This window comes from Phyllostomus hastatus, unplaced genomic scaffold, assembly GCF_019186645.2.
Source record: "Phyllostomus hastatus isolate PE091 unplaced genomic scaffold, TTU_PhHast_1.1 phas_scaffold_182, whole genome shotgun sequence".
Lineage (NCBI taxonomy): Eukaryota > Metazoa > Chordata > Mammalia > Chiroptera > Phyllostomidae > Phyllostomus > Phyllostomus hastatus.
This window is the reverse complement of record NW_025334013.1, coordinates 20,780,924-20,797,773: the sequence shown is the minus strand read 5'-3', so window position 1 is coordinate 20,797,773 and position 16,850 is coordinate 20,780,924. Positions and strand designations below refer to the sequence as shown.

The following is a 16,850-nucleotide window of genomic DNA, read 5'->3' as shown; positions in this document are numbered from 1 at the left end:
TGGTAAAATTCATAGAAACAAAGTAAAATGCTGGTTACCGGGGCTTCCAGGAGCGGGGAAGACTACCGGTTTTTTTAATGGGCAGAGAGTTGGAGATGTGCACAATGAAGTTTTAGACATCAGTTCCACAATAATGTGAATAAACATAACACTACTGAACCGTATATGTATAAGTGGTTAATACGGCAAATGTTATTTTCACACTACAATTAAAAACAAAAGATTAATGGACTTATGTCAGAAGACACAGGAGCTTGTTTGAAGAAGTTGCCATAATCAAATTGGGGACAAATAAAAAGAATGACTACAGTTGATTACAACACACTGATTTTAAAAACAAATCTGAGTTCTGCGCAGTGTCCCAGTGTAGGCCCTTCAACAGCAACAGCCATTGAAGAGCATCAGCCATGACTCTGCGCTACCCCATGGCCGTGAGCCTCAAAAAGCCACAAGGTGGTTGTTTTAAAATATGCCTTGGCTGGTGTGGCGGCTCAGTGGACCGAGTACCAGCCTGTGAGCCAAGGGGTCGCCGGTTTGATTCCCAGTTAGGGCACATGCCTGGTTTGCGGGCCAGGTCCCCAATGGGGGCCACACGAGAGGCAACCACACGTTGATGTTTTTCTCTCTCTCTCTCCCTCCCTCCCTCCCTTCCCCCCTTTCTCTCTCTAAAAAAAAGAAAGCCACAAGGTAACCAAGCGTGTAAGCAAGCTGAGGCGCAGCAGCTGCAGTGGTCACCTTAGCAAATACCACAAGGTCCACAGGATGTGACCTGAGAGGTGTGCAGCTCTGCCCCTACAAACAGCCCACCATGAAGCTGCTCGAATTCTCCAAGGACAAGTAGGTGCTGAAGTTCATTGAGAAAAGGGTGGGGACATACAACCACGCCAAGAGGAAAAGAGATGAGCTCAGTAGTATCCTTGCAGCCATGAGGAAGGCAGCAGCCAAGGACTGAACCCCATCCCCTCTGTGGGTAATAAAACCTTTCCAGAGAAAAAAAAATTCATGAGGTAATAGCGATACTAATAAAAAACCTATATAGAGAAGTATTAGCTAATAACTGCAGAAAAAGTGATATATTTATTTAGAAAATGAACATTTTTCTACCCAACTCTGTGTAATAGCTGATTCAGGCAAGGATCACCAATGAATGCTTAAACCATTAGGTGAACAATTGCTGTGGAACAGGGTATCTGAATGGTACCAAAGCATCACTTCACAGATGCCTTACTAATCACAAAGGGGGAAATGTACCTTCCAATGAAGAAACGTGACAGACAGTTAACACTTTAACAAAGTGATCAAACTTAGCATCACTTAGTGGAACAACCTGTCAGTAAGTGGTACCTCCTGATTTGATACAGGACGAATACATAGTACCTGTGAACTACGCCAGCCGCAATGCTTAATCTGAATCTAACCCCTCCTCTAGACCCAACTTTCAGTTTACAGGAAATACAGGGAATGGAGGAGTAAGTTAAATCACACCAAAAAAGGGAACCAAACGCAACTCAGTATGTGGGACAATCTACAAAACAAGTGACCTGGATTGAGAGAGACGAAGGAGGGAGATGTGCGTGTGTTGATTCCTGTGTCCCACCCCGTCCTCACTGGCCCTCTATGCCATTGTTCATGATGAGCACCAACGTGCCTGGCGCCTGTGTGCTGGATGGGTTCCCCTATAAGGTCACCAGCTGGTGCAGGCCCAGCTGGGTCAAGCCGGCCCAGTGTACTGCAGTGCCCGTGGTTCTGAACGAGCTCATCAGCAAGCTGCTCTGTGGCCTACCGGCCAGGAGAAATAAAGAATGACTGGAGGCTGGCAGAGGGGGACATGAAGACATCCACTAAGGAAACAGCTAAACTGGGATTAGATCCTGTTGTAACAATTTACAAGAGACATTTTAGAACTGGGAAAACTGGAATAAAATGTAGATATTAGATGATCTTAAGAAATTAGGTGCCCTTATTATATAAAATGTTAGAGGGATTTATCTAAGAAAAAGATAAAAAATATGAACACAGTAAAATGACAGCAAACTCAGTTATTAACCACACCTGAAAAAACAAAAGCAAACTAAGCAAACAACTAGAATAGGAACAGAACCACAGAAACGGAGATCACATGGAGGGTTATCGGCAAGGGAGAGGGAGAGAGGGGAAAAAGGTAGAGAGAATAAGTAGCATAGATGGTAGGTAGAAAATAGATAGGGGGAGGGCAAGAATAGTATGGGAAAAGTAGAAGCCAAAGAACTCATGTAGGACCCATGGACATGAACTAAAGTGGGGGAATGTGGGTGGGAGAGGGTGTTCAGGGAGGAGGGGAGTGAAGAGGGAAAAATGGGACAACTGTAATAGCATAATCAATAAAATATACTTAAAAAAATAACCCAGTCAGGGCACATGCCCGGGTTGTAGGCCACAGCCCCCAGCAACCGCACATTGATGTTTCTCTCTCTCTCTCTCTTTCTCCCTCCCTTCCCTCTCTAAAAATAAATAAATAAAATCTTTTAAAAATAAATAAATAAAAATTAAAAAGTTGCACTCATACAAAAAAATAAAAAAATAATAATAATAGGAAAGCAGAGTGTGGCTCAAAGTAAGGAATAACTTCCTGACAATTAGAATTTTCTAAGCAAAGACTGGCCTGCTTCATGAGGTAATGAGTTTTGCACTGTTAGAACTCTAAGCAAAGGCTGAATGGTCACTTGGCAAAGATAAAGAATTATATGTTTGGCAATTAAAGAGATCTTAGTGGTCCTTTTTACTCTAAGAAGTTATAATTGCATGCAAAGTTTTCCATTAGCTGGGATGTCAGAAAGTGGTTGTAAATGCTACTGAAGAGCCAGGTGGCATTAAGCAAAAAGATTATACCTATATTAGAGTAATGGAGTTGAAGGGTGATTTACATTATTATATTCTGTGTCAATAATATACACATTACTGATAAAATGAAATGAAATATGATCATTAACCTGATGGAGAGGATTCAAAGTGAATTGGCACGAATGGCATTAGAACCTGCCCTACTGATTTCTGTGCCTAATAAAGAACCTAAGACACACTTTTCCAAGGTGAAATAGCACTGAACATCTCAAAAAGAAAGACAGGAGGCACTACGCTCCCTCTTTTGGCTTCTGGCTGCTCTGTAATTCACACATAAACACAGAAGAAATGTAAACTATGCCCCTGGCCCCCTACAACATGGTATAGAAAATCTTTAACTTTTGGATGCATGAATACTGGGCAGCGGGAAGTGACAAAAGAACTTAGTATCGCACTGGGTTCCCAGAAGGCAGAAGCAAGTGCCGAAGGCCTGTGAAAATTTAACTGACATTTTTTTTAAAAGACTTTATTGCCCTGGCTGGCGTAGCTCAGTGGATTGAGCTTGGGCTGCGAACCAAAGTGTCGCAGGTTCGATTCCAGTCAGGGCACATGCCTGGGTTGTGGGCCACGGCCCCCAGCAACCGCACATTGATGTCCGTCCGTCTGTCTGTCTGTCTCTCTCCCTCCCTCCCTTCCCTCTCTAAAACATTAAATAAATAAAGTCTTTTAAAAAAAGTCTTTAAAAAAAAGACTTTATTTATTTATTGTTTTAGAGACAGGGGAAGGGAGGGAGAAAGAGAAGGGGAGAAACATCAGTGTGAGAAACACTGATCGGCTGCTTCTTGAACACACGCCACTGGGAGCCCGAACCTGCAGCCCAGGCACATGCCCTGACCAGGAATCCAAGATCCTTCATTTTGTGGGACAGCGCCCAATCAACTAAGCCACACTGGTCAGGGCAAAAGATAAACTTTTTAAAAAACAACTTTTTATTATGGAATTTCTCAAATTCATACCAAAGTATATGCAGTATAACGAAACCCTACATACCGATCACTCAGCTAGCTTCATTTATCAACATTTTGTTAAGGCTATTTTCTTTAATTCCCCATACTGTTTTTTCTTTTTTTGAGATTTAAAAACCAACACCTGAGATCATATTGTTTTACCTATAAAAACTTCAGTATGGCCCTGACTGGCCATGGATTGGCTGGCTCAGTGGATTGAGCGCAGGCTGCAAACCAAAGTGTCGCAGGTTCGATTCCCAGCCAGGGTACATGCCTGGGTTGCAGGCCGTAACCCCCAGCAACCACACATTGATGTCTGTCTGTCTGTCTGTCTGTCTCTCTCCCCCTCCCTCCCTTCCCTCTCTAAAAGTAAATAAATAAAATCTTAAAAATAATATGTTAAAAAAAAACACTTCAGTATGAAAAAATACACTTTCTTGCTAATACCAAGTATTTAATAAATGATGTTAGATGCTACAGCTAGGTACTGTTCTATGCATCATACTTGTACTTATATGTAACATAATTTTTATACAAGTTAAGCCTCATTATTATCCTCATTTTATAAATGAGAAAACTGAGTTTTTGTTGGTTCAAGGTCACACAACCAGTAAGCAACGGTGCTAGGATATGAACCCAGAAGTTAACTTTAGAGGAGACTTTACTCTCCTAACTACTAAAGCATGCTGGTTTTCCTCTGTACTAGTTATTCTAGCTGATCCTTATGGGATAGAGTTGTTGTGATAAAATGGGAGAGGGACTGCTGAATGGGGAAGAGATGGGAAAGGATGCTATAAAACAAGCAGCTGCTCATGGCTTTTCTTGTGAAATTTCTTTTCTAAATGCTCCACCTGAGAAAGGAAAACGTACATCTGAATATATTAGTACCTACTGCCTAGGATATAAAAGAAAAGTCATCTTGCCCTGACCAGTGCGGCTCAGTCGGGCGTTATCCTGCAAAGCAAAGAGCTGCCAGTTCAATTCCCAGTCAGGGGACATGCCTGGGTCACAGGTTCGTTCCCCAGTTGGGACACGTTCAAGAGGCAACCAGTTGGTGTTTCTTTCTCACATCAAAGCTTCTCTCCCTCTCTTTCTCCCTCCCTTTCCCTCTCCCTAAAAAACCCCCAAATAAATAATAAAAAAGAAAAGTCACCTCAAGGAGGGAAAAACAACGACCCAGCCTCTTCCACAGAGGCTGAATACTGACAAACTTCTTTTAATCTGTGCCTCCAGTGACTTGGGGTGTGTGGTGGGGGGAGGAGGGTTCCCAGTTCCACCAGATCTTTAAGACAACTCAGCAAAGGGATCTCACAACCAGAGGGCTGAGCAATCAGTATTAGTAATATTTGATTGTTTAACGAAATCTTAGAGTAAAAAAGTAAAAGAACCTGGAATAAAAAATTCTTCCAACTGATGTGTCAAGAGTTTTAAACCTTTTCACGCATAGCCTTATAAAAAAAAAAAAAGAGAGAAAAAAAAGCCCTAATTAATTCAAGATTTGTCAAAGAAAGGGGAGATTCCTCTGATCTTGGGTCAAAAATTCTTCTAAAACCCTCTCTAGTAATTTTAGAGTAACAGAACTACCTATCTTCTCTGTGGGACCCACCTAAGGGCATCCTCCCTCCGCATCTTCCACGCTGCCTACACACAGACAGAAGGGCGCTCTCCCTGCTCCTGCTGCACTTTGCACCTAATTCTATTAGAGCACTGATCAACAGTGCAGTGTAATCATCCTCCCTTCTCTGGGCTCTCCATTCCCGAAGGGTCAAGACTCTACCTCACTTCTCTCTCCGTTCACAATCCCTAATTTTCAAACCTAGCACCAGTGAAAAGTACTTGAAAAGATTTGCTGGATAAGTAAAGACACTAAAGGTGACAGAATATGGAGTTATCTTCATGAGAATTCTCTTACCAGTATCTTTCTAACCTCTGCACCTTCAGTGCAGCCCACAAGTTTCCTTTGAAAGGTTTTCCCATCAGCCAACAGTTCAGGATGAATGATAACATCAACTATAACAGTCTCTTGAGGGCTAGAGAAGGAGTGTAGCAATTTTGGTTTGCAACAGGTTTTAACGAACTAGGAATAATTCAGCTTGAAGGATCTGGAAGGTAGTCAAAGCCTTTCAAGAGCTTTTATACAGATAGCAAGATGCAGGAGGAAATTTGAAATGCTTGCTTTTTTATATTTAAGTGCTAAAGGCAATGGGGAAAATAAATAATTCCAAATAAAAATCAATGATTACTAAACAGTGCCTGGGCATCCACTTCACCATTTTTCAGAAAAGAAAATCCCTAGCAAAAAGTACAGGTCTGGTTACAGCCATCAGCCATGGGGAAGATAGTTTCCATGTACTGGTATGAGTCTCTGGACACCTCACTAACATAGCTAGCCCAGCCGCTTTGAGGATTATCTGGTTAGGCAATCCCTTGGAATGAAAAGTTTTGGATAAGGAAGTTATCTTTCTCACCAACTTAAAAAACTTCAAAGCAATCTCCCAATTTAAGCTATATTACATTGGAAAAAAAAAGTCCTATTGCAGCGTCACATGCCGTACTTTGGTTACCGTGTTACCTTGGTTCGAGTCCATTGGGTCTTTTATATGAGCAAAAACATTCCTGACATAAGTTTGCTTCTTCCGTTCTAGATCTGATTGTGAAAATGTTGGAACATCAGTCCTGGAACAAAGCAAACCAGGAGAAAAACAGTCCATTAGAATTGTGAATAAGTTTTACAGACAGAAGTCATATACTGCTAAACAATTAGAACAATTCACTTTCAGAGGCAAAATACTCTAAGATTCAGTGACAGAAGACTGTTTTAGTCACACAGCACGAAGCTGAAATCAAGTATGGAGTTGGGAGTAAAAAGTAGAAATATATGCAACTATCTAGTAACGAGGCATAGGAAAGTGGAAACTACCTAGTTCCTAGAGAAGAATCTGTTGAGTAATTCAAGGTTAGTCGGGAAATAGCTAACTTCCTTCATAGAGCCACAGAAAAATTAAAGAGATAAACACAGAGAAGAACCAGATGGATCTGGCAATTAGAACACTGGTGACCTTGGCAAGAACAATGTCTGGCCCTTGCTCATACTGACTGCACTATACTGAGGAGTCTGCGAGCGATAATATTGAGATAAGTCAATTTATTACTGTTCCAAGTAGCCTGAGTTATGTTCTCTGGTGTAATTTCCATTGCAAGCAATTTGCAAAGTTTCCAAATTATGTAAACAAAAGAAAAAAAAAGAAAAGGGACTTTAACCTTATTTGTAGTATTTTACATTTTCAAAAGCAGAGTATCTGCATAATAAAAAAATTGGGGAGAGGGAGTACAAGGGGACTAAACATAATAGAAAAAATACAATAAAGACTAAATGAATAAGTAAATGGGAAGACAAATAAAAAACGTTTAAATATCACTGTAAAAAGTCAATGTGACTTAACCCAAAAAACAGTCTCGCTAATCGCAAAAGCCCATGTGAAGACACTGCCATCTCCTGGCAACGAGAGCACGGACTGAAAAGGTGACCCAAATCTGCAAGCTCTGTAGGAACTTTTCCCCAGAACAGTTGTATGCAAGTTGGGAGAGACGACTAAGTGATTTTCTATGTTGTTAGAAAATTATTCTAACCTCCTATCATATCTGTGATCAGGCTTTCCCATACGCAGGAGAAGAAATTTATACAGTGCTTTCACTAATGTCTTTTTTTTTTTTTTCACTGCTTTTAGAGGGAGAGAGAAACTTTGATGTGACAGAAGCATTAAATGGCTGCCTGCCATATGTGCCTGGACCCAGGATCGAACCTGCAACCTAGGTATGTGTCCTGACCAAGAATTAAAATTGCAACCTTTCAGTTATGGGACGACACTGCAACCAACTGAGCCACACCAGCCAGGACACTAATATGTCTTTTTTACTCTTCAAAAATAATCCTGTGAGGCAGCAGAGAAGGCCTCATTAGCCTCATTTTATTGACAAACTGAGGTCAGAGATTATTCGATTTTCCCAGAACTTCAATTATGCTCACTCCTGGGGCAGGGTTTCTGCTCCCCCTACCCCCGCACAAAACAGAGGAACTGAGAAGAGAAACTGAAGAAGAAACCAGAATATTCCATTAGACAGTACCTTGCTTTGGCTTGCAGAACAGGAATGACTTTGCCTATTCTCTCAGGGACTTTCAGCTTCCCAGAGTCCTTGTCAAGAACATCCTTTTTGGAGTGAAAGAAATGCAGAAAGAAAGATGGTTCTTAGTTATAAGAGAATAACTGAACACACTATGGAAATATTCTTGAACTAAAGGCCTCAGAGGCCTATCCTTGATCCTCACTGTGTACCAGGCACTACGCTAATTCTTTAAATGAGAGTGAATATAATCTTAAGGAAAAAAAGAACCCTAAGCAGTAGGGATCATTACATTTATTTGGGACAAAGGGAACCAGGCTTACAGTGGTTAAGTAAATTGTCCAAGACTTTTCAGCTTTTCCAAGGCTGACTCAGAGCGGGTGCTGTACCTAATACGGCAATATAACCAATGACTGAGGTTTAGGCTAAAGCACAAAGAAAGGAAAAATAGTAGTAAAATCATCATCAACTCAGTAATTATTTAATAAGTGGTCATTTAATATGTATATTTGTGTAAATACACTTTATTAATCTTTACTATATCATGAAAGATTATTTACTCTAATTCATAAGTAAGAAATGTGAGGAAACAGAGAGGCTAAATAATCTGTCCAGGGTCACGGTGCTAGACAGGGTTCAAACCCCAATTTGTTTGAAGACAAAGCTCTGCTATAGAGCTTCTCAGTGAAAATAATTTGACTTTTCCTTTCACCTTGGAAAAATATACTTACTTTGTCTGAGGAACTGGAAACGACTGGCAACCTCATTTCACTACTCGACTTATGGGATCCATTTCTCCAGGACGACCCTGTGCGAGGAGTCTCTGAATGGTCCGGGACCTGAGAGCAGACAGGTGTAGGTTTCTTACTATCAGGCGTACTTAGATCAGGGACAGTCTGTTTAAAGCTATTATTTGAAGGAGAAGGGAATGGGGGCCCATCCCAGGCAGAGTCGCTGGGAATGATCCCTTCAGAGTAAGTGCCAAGTCTGCTCTTCTTCGGGCTAACACAGTCTTCTCTCACGTCCTCTCCAAGGGAGGAGGGCTGCTCGACACCTGTGGACGCATCAGTCTTGTCCTTATCCAGCACGGCATCACAAACCGCTGGGTTAAATGGTGCAACAACTGTTAACTTTACATGGTTCTTTTCTAGTGCAAAGGGTCTGTTTAATGGTTTTGTAGGAGTCGGTCCCTGACCAACTGGTGTGTTTAGCTGAGGTAATCTGGAGAGGCCAGGAGTCTCCGCTGCTGGTGCACAGCTATCCAATACATTTTCCTCGTCCTTATCCGCCTGCAGTGACTTCTCCTCTTCCTCCTCGTCTGACTTCAGTAACTCCTCCTCCTCTTCCTCAGTGACACTGAAAAGGCCATCATCTTCTTCTCCTTCACTTGGTTCCAGCAAGGCATCATCCAAAGCGTCCTCATCCAAGGAAGCCCGCGAGGGCACTAGTGAGCACATCATATCTGGAGAAATAAGAGACAGTTTTGCTGAGGGACAGGAACCTTATACCAACTCCAGTCTGCTCTATAGCGGGACGGTGTCCTAACATTTCAAATTCTTTACACTGTGAATTATAATATGAAAAATGACTAAGATATTTAGCTTTATCAGAATCATGGAAATACATATTAGAACAATGAGATACTTTTTTTTTCCTTAGCAAAATGGTAAACATTAAGATAACATAGTAATCCAGTCTGGTAAGGATGGGAGGAAAAAGTACTCACACTCTGTCAGTGAGAGTGTAAGTCTACACAACATTTTGTAGATAATAACTCAGCAATGCCATTTGACCCAGATATTTCACTCCTGGAAGTTTATCCTACAGAAATACCAATACAAACAACACACATGGATACATTTACAAGCACGTCCAAACCAGCATTATCCAAAACAGCCAAATACTGGAGACCACCTAAATGTCCATCACCAGGATAACAGCTAAGTAAAATCATGGCACATTCATGCTATGAAATAGTTTACAACTCCAGGAGACCCCCTTACCTGCAGTTTCACGTTCCAGTTTCAGTCACCTGCCGTTTCAGTTACCTGAGGTCAACCGAAGTTCAAAAATATTAAATGGAAAATCCCAGAAATAATCCCTACGTTTTGAAACACAGACCATTCTGAGTAGTGTGATGAAATTGCATGCCTTCCCACTCCGTCCTGTCCAGGGCGTGAAGTACCCCTTCAGCCCGCACATCCACACTGCACATGCCACCCACTCATCAGTTACCCAGTAGCCATCTCGGTATTCGGGACAACTGTCATGGTACTGCAGTACTTGTGTTTAAGTGACCCTTATTTTACTTAATGGCCCCGAAGTGCAAGAGTAGTGATGCTGGCAATTCGAATATGCCAAAGAGAAGCTATAAATTGCTTCCCATTAAGTTAAAAAGCATGTATATATAGAAAAAAACATAGTACACATAGGGTTCATTAGTATCTACAATTTCAGGCATCCACTGGGGGTCTTGGAACACATCCCCTGCAGACAGGTGGGGACAACTGTATTTAAAAAAGCAATGAGATCTGTATGTACTACCGTGGAATAATATCCACGACATACAAACAAAACAAACCTATATTACATAAAATGGTTGGGTTTTCACAGTTTACGCTTTTTAAAAAAACAAACCTGTGCCTGTTGAAGTTAAAACACACGACTGTAAGAAACGCCTTCCACACTGTGTGGAGCTGCTAGTGTGAGCTCTGCCTTTGTCATGAGCCCAACTGGAAACGTTTCAGCCCCTGTGAGCTGCGCCTTTCAGGAGACTTGTCAGAATGATCGACTCCCACCTTCCTGCAGGCACAAAGGAAATTAAAGATCTTCTCATCCCTTCAACTCTGCTAATTACAAAGTCAACTGTATTATGCTTTTAAGGTGCTCCATCTATTAATTTTCATCTTGATTTTTTTAAATACCAGAAAGTTGGATTCTGAGTCAAGAACATCAAAGAAAAACCTTTAAAGGAAAAATTATGCAACTAAGAAACTAGTTTTGCTCAACAATTTGTACTTTCTTAAGGGTACTGCTTGCTCTAGGAGGACAAATACTGGCTTAGGAGTCCAAAGGCCTGGATTATAGTCTTGGTTCTGTCACTGACCAGCTATAACAATTTGGGCAAGCCACTTAACCATTTGGACTTGCTTCCTCTCTTATAAAATGGAGAAGAGATGGAAAGGGAAGGGGCAGGCAATATCTAAGCTAGTATTTTACATATTACATGTCCACACCTGAGAAGCTGTAAGAAATTATTAACCACCGAACTCAGTAATTTGGAAAACTCATTCTAGCCTTTTGACTGTGAATTCCGCCTACCCCACTTGCCTCCACACCACGCCTGGAATTTTAGCTTTAGTTCCTGCATTCTTACAGAAAACACTTTCTGTGCTCCAATCACCACCCAGCACTGAGCTAGATAACATGTCTCTACGTAATTTCTAAGAAATAAAGATGTGACTTCCACCTTCAAACAATGCATACTCTTGCCAAGGAGACAACAATTTAAAATTACACCCCACTATAAGAAAACACAAAATGGTATGGTCAATACAGTGCTACAGAAAGAGTTAGAAGGGAAGGGAAAAGATGACACAATTTTAAAATTATGGTAACAGGGACCTGTGTAGTACACAGCATGATGATTACAGTTAACAATACTGTATTTTATACTTGAAGGTTGCTAAGAAAATAGATCCTAAAAGTTCTCATCACAAGAAAAAAATTTTAACTCTGTGAGGTGATAGTCATATGGCAACACGTACATACATCAAATCACTGTGTTGAACACCTTACACTAATACAGTGTTGTGTGTCAATTATGTCTCAATAAAACTGGGAGCATAATAAAAGAAAGAAGAAAGCTAGTTAGACTTACTTATCTTAGAAATGAGGTGGGACAGAAAGGGAAGAAATATTAACTATTATAAATCAGGCACTGTGAGACACTTTACAACTCTACTTTATCCCTTCAACTAATCCCTGTAACACAGATCTTATCAAAGAAACAAAATTTTCTGTTGTATTTAATCTTAGAGCTAAGACTTTTTCTTTTACTATACCAGCAATTGTTGTGAGAGTTCCAGGCACTGAAGCAGGTTCCTCTAGGAATAAAAAAGTAATTTCTCTGCCCGGTGACCAAGTTATTTAAAAGGTATTTCTTTAGGCAGAAGTTTACTTTTGGAAATTTCTTTTTCACTTAAAGTTTGTGGCTGTCAATCACAAGTACTTCAGACACTAAGTTTAAGCAACTCCATTTCGGAGAAGCCCTTTCTGGGCCCCTACCCCTACCCCTACTCTCACTCCAACTCCTTCCAAAAGGTCTAGTTCAAGCACCTGCTTGACCAAAGTTCAATAGATTTTCACTCTTGGGAAACCAAAGTTCAGAGGCATAAAGTAACTTAACCAAATACACAGAAGTAGTAATGCTAGAACAAGAACCCAAACTCAAGTCTAATTCCAAAGGCAATGTTGTTTCTTCTTTCACCCCTGTGATAGACTTGCCTAGGGTCAGCCAGCACATGGCAGAGCCTTCTAAATCCACTATACCCTCTAACATACATGAAAGATAGGGACACCAATGAGGGTTTCTGGTGCCTTGGCAAAACTAATTTAAGCCACTTTATTATGCGCAGGCTTCCCCTGGCTTCCCAGGTGGAATGGAAGAACATGAGAAATACCCCTGAATGGGGCCAAAACTCACTGGAAGAAAAACATCATGACTTTACTGTGCATGCACAGGACCAACATCCTCCACAACCACCGAAAACATCAATTCCTATGCCACACTAACATCCAGAGCCACAGAGCTGGCTCTTCTGAGCTTCGCTCCCAGAATGTTCCAAAGGGACTGGGAGCAAAACCATGCACAACAGTACCACATACATATAATTTTTTAAAAAGATTTTATTTATGTATTTTTAGAGAGGGAAGGGAGGGAGATAGAGAGAGAGAAACATCAATGTGCGGTTGCTGGGGGTCATGGCCTGCAACCCAGGTATGTGCCCTGACTGGGAATCGAACCTGCGACACTTTGGTTCGCAGCCCGCGCTCAATCCACTGAGCTACGCCAGCCAGGTATACATATAATTTTTAACTTGCACAAATCATTCTCCTAATTTTACCTCCTCATTTTAAAACATATTCATAATTTAAAACATACACAAAAATAACATAATAGCATAATGAACCCTCACATACCCATCACCCAACCCCAACAACTATCATCGACATACCACTAATTTTACCCCATGGACCTCCCCACTTAACCGGATTATTCTGAAGCAGATACCAGGCATCACATCATTTCATTTGTAAGTAATGAGAAGTCCTTATCATAAAATATCTGGCTTAGACTTCCAATTACTCTATAAATGTCATATATTTTTAAAGATTCTTAAAAATCAGTATCCAAATATGGTCCTTACATTGCAATTGGCTGATGTTTTGTATTTTAATCTACAGATTCCCCATTTTTTGTAATTTGTTAAAGAAACAATACTACAAATTGTATATGCATAGATATATATTATTGAGTTATAAAAACATGCATACAAAGAAGAAAAGCCAAATTCAGGATAGTGGTTATCTCTGGTCATGGGGAGGGAAGATGAATGGCTGGGGGCATAAGAGGTTCAATTCTACCCGTTTTCTTAAACAAAACAAAGCCCTAAAACAAATGTGGCAACGGAAGATAAAGCTAAATGGTGGGTATCGTGGTATTCATTACTATTGGTATTCATTCCTATAATTTTTATATGCTTTAAATATTTAATAATAAAAACATTTTTTATCGTAAATTCCTAAGGGCAGATCATGGTGGGTAGTCACACCTCAGGTCTGTAACTTCTTTTTTTTAAAGAAATATTTATTTATTCATTTATTCATTTATTTATTTTTAGAGAGGGGAAAGGAGGGAGAAAGAGAGAGACAGAAACATCATGTGTGGTTGCCTCTCAGATGGCCCCCACTGGGGACCTGGCCTAGCAACCCAGGCATGTGCCCTGACTGGGAATCGAACCTGCGATGCTTTGGTTCGCAGACCGAGCTCAATCCACTGAGCTACACCAGCCAGGGCTAATAATAACATTTTTAAATGAGAAGCCAGTGGGGATACAATGATTATATTCTGAAGTTTCAAATGTCCTCCCCGGTAAAACGGGGTCCACCATAACACCTACCTCACGGGGTTGTTGGAAGAATGACATGAGATTGTGAACACAAAGCACTCAGCACACCACAGGCACCATGTAAAGGCTGTATAAGTAGTGGCTATCAATTACTTCACCCCATGCTCATCACCTCTCTGACCCGTTAAGGGTGTTAAGAGAAGCATACCAATGACAGGAAAAAGAAAAGTGCTAAACTGGTACGGAACTTCTCCTAGTCCCGGCTTGTTAAGAAATGATCCGGTATGCTCTAGCAGAGTGTCTAACCCACAGCTGCCAGTTGCATGCAGCCCAAAAGAAAAGTCACAAATTTACTTAAAACCTTTTTTTTTTTGCTCATCGTTTTTTGTTAGTGTTTGTGTACTTAATGTGTACAAGACAACTCTTATTCTTCCAGTGTGGCCCAGGGATGCCAAAAGGTTAGACACCCCATCTCTTCTTGTTTAACCCAGCATTCAACCATTCTGACACTAAATTAAAGGCCAGGTTGTACAGACATCTAAACTGCAGGCAGATTCTGCAAACTAACAATGAAGTATCTTATAGAGAGGGGCTAAATTAAAATTCAGAAACGTCAGCAATTCACTTGAAGTCTCTGAACCTTAATACAGATGAGAATACTCATCTGAAAAAATGGGAATTATTCACTGTTAACTTCAAACACAGGTTATCATGAGATTCAAATGAGGACAAGTTTATGAAAGCAGTCTAACCCTAAAAGCCCTATACTAACGTAAGCTGGTATTTAATGCATTTGCGGGGGGGGGGGGGCAGGAATCTCAGATAAAACTGAAGTTCTGAAGTTCAGTTCCACAAGACTGCCTTAGTACTTCTGTCTGCCATTGTACCATCATCATCTGCCCTTCTTGGTACTTACTTTGTAAGCTCCACCAAAGTATGAGGATCTCTTTATTTTTAAGGGAAGAATATTTCCCGTCTCCCAACTCTCTCAATTCCTCTGCTCCCCACCCCTTCTGTGACCCTATTCTGTCCTTCCACGTCTCTCACTTGTCCACCCCCTTCTTCACACTTCAGTTTACCACGCCCACCCTGCCTGTTCTCTAACCTCCCGGTTGCAACCTCAGAAACTGGTTCCCTTCCTATTTTTATCATACCTAAGAAACCTACTGCCTTAAAGCACAAAGCTTTATTTTATTCAGGCCACTAAAACTGCAACACCAGACACGACCCCGTATCCCTCTCTCAAGGCTCTAAAACTAAGAGCGCTACCAACCTGGATCTGACAGATAAGAGCAAGGACTATTTCCAAGGGACAGGACTTCCCCACTGGCCTTTCATTCCCGACCTTCCCCATATGCCTTGCACTCCGTAGGTTTTACCGCCCTATAAAAGGGACAGATATAAAGTTTAAACAAGATCAAAGTGAGCTGCAATTATCTGTAAGAATTGTGCAACTCCCTTTGAGGTATCTGAAAAGGCTGTAGGACAGAAAAACAACCCAGAGCTGGAAATCTCTGCTAAAGGGCCCCAGGGCACTCCTCCCACACAGACATGGGAGACCAATATCTAAGCCGCAGCAACAGGTTTCTTTTTAAAAAGAAATTTTAAAAAATTAATTCAGACACCTTTGCTAAAGCCTGGAGCCTGTAACATATCCACAAGAAACTGGAAGTCAGGTGGGGGTAGCAGGTGGGCAATTCAATCACTTTCTGGGTTCACCCTGCGTTCCAATTGCCCTCCCTTCGGCCCAGGAAGGAAATGGTGGGCACCTCCAGTTCTTGAGAGCCAGGATGAAGAGTGGCCTAAATCCACCCTTAGGAGGTTGCCGCCTGACCTCCCCCAGCACTGTCTCAGAAATGCCACAGCCGCCAGAACAGCATCGCCCCGGGACACGGCCTTCGCACTTCCCTCCTCCCTGCTCCAAGAGACCAGAAATTCCCGCCTCCCCGCGGAAGGCGGGAGAAGCTCTGGCTTGATCTCCGCCCCTCCCCCAACAGGGGCAAAACCGGACCGTCTGCAAGCCCGCGTCAGCACCAGCACCCCTCTTCCTGAGGATGGCTACCCGCATACACACCGCAGCGGGACCAAGGCCCCCACTCCCCCGGGTGGCAGGTCGTGCTCTCCTTCCCCCACCCGGCAGAAAGACCACTATCTCCTCCCCAAATACAACCACCCCCCCAGTGGTCCAGGGGGGGCAGCGGCACAGCGGCATCACCCGCCCGCTTACACTTCCATCCCTCCCCATCCCGCCTAGGCTGGGAGAACCGACGTCACTCCCCGCCTCTCAGGCCGCGGAACAACCTCCCTTTTCCTCTGCAGGGTGAGGGGCACCTATAGCCCGCCGACGTGGAGGTGGGGGCAGGGACACTCCCCTCCTCTTCCCTCCCGCCGCCATCACCTCAAGAATGAAAACGAGCCCTTCTCCCAGCAGAGTGAGGGACTCCCAACCCTCTTAACGGGGCGGACAGCGTACGTGGTCCCCAGAAGAAGCAACAGGCGCCCCCATCCTCCTTCCAGCCAGGGAAGGTCGACCCCTCGCCCCTCCCACTGTTCACCTCCGGAAGCCGGGCCGAAGCCTAGGCGAAAGACCTCGCCTCACTCCGCCCCCTGCGCCATTTTATCGCCCCTCTCCCCGACCTCCCCCACCCTAACGCGGCCCCGGCGGCTCCAGGGGGTGGGCAAACAGGCAGTGATTGGCAGGGATAGGCCCCGCCTCCCAGAGGGTGGAGCCCCGCTGGCGCCGTAGCCCCGCCCCCTGAACCGCCTACCC

The 16,850-nt window shown here is 42.6% G+C and overlaps 1 protein-coding gene across 8 annotated transcripts in view; it reads right to left on the bottom strand.

Annotated features, from left to right (window-relative positions):
• LOC123832106 (S100P binding protein) overlaps positions 1-16,736 on the bottom strand; it is a 29,151-nt gene extending 12,415 nt beyond the window's left edge. The window contains exons 1-6 of one of the 8 annotated variants that reach the window (XM_045859605.1): positions 16,636-16,736; positions 10,587-10,751; positions 9,953-9,997; positions 8,681-9,411; positions 7,953-8,035; positions 6,400-6,503 (exon numbers count right to left, since the gene is read on the bottom strand). In XM_045859605.1, coding sequence (XP_045715561.1) covers positions 6,400-6,503; positions 7,953-8,035; positions 8,681-9,409 — 916 coding nt within the window. In that variant the 5' untranslated portion in view covers positions 9,410-9,411; positions 9,953-9,997; positions 10,587-10,751; positions 16,636-16,736. The other 7 variants (XM_045859604.1, XM_045859608.1, XM_045859610.1 and 4 more) reach the window with 7 other exon arrangements.
• Positions 16,737-16,850: the final 114 nt, after the last annotated feature.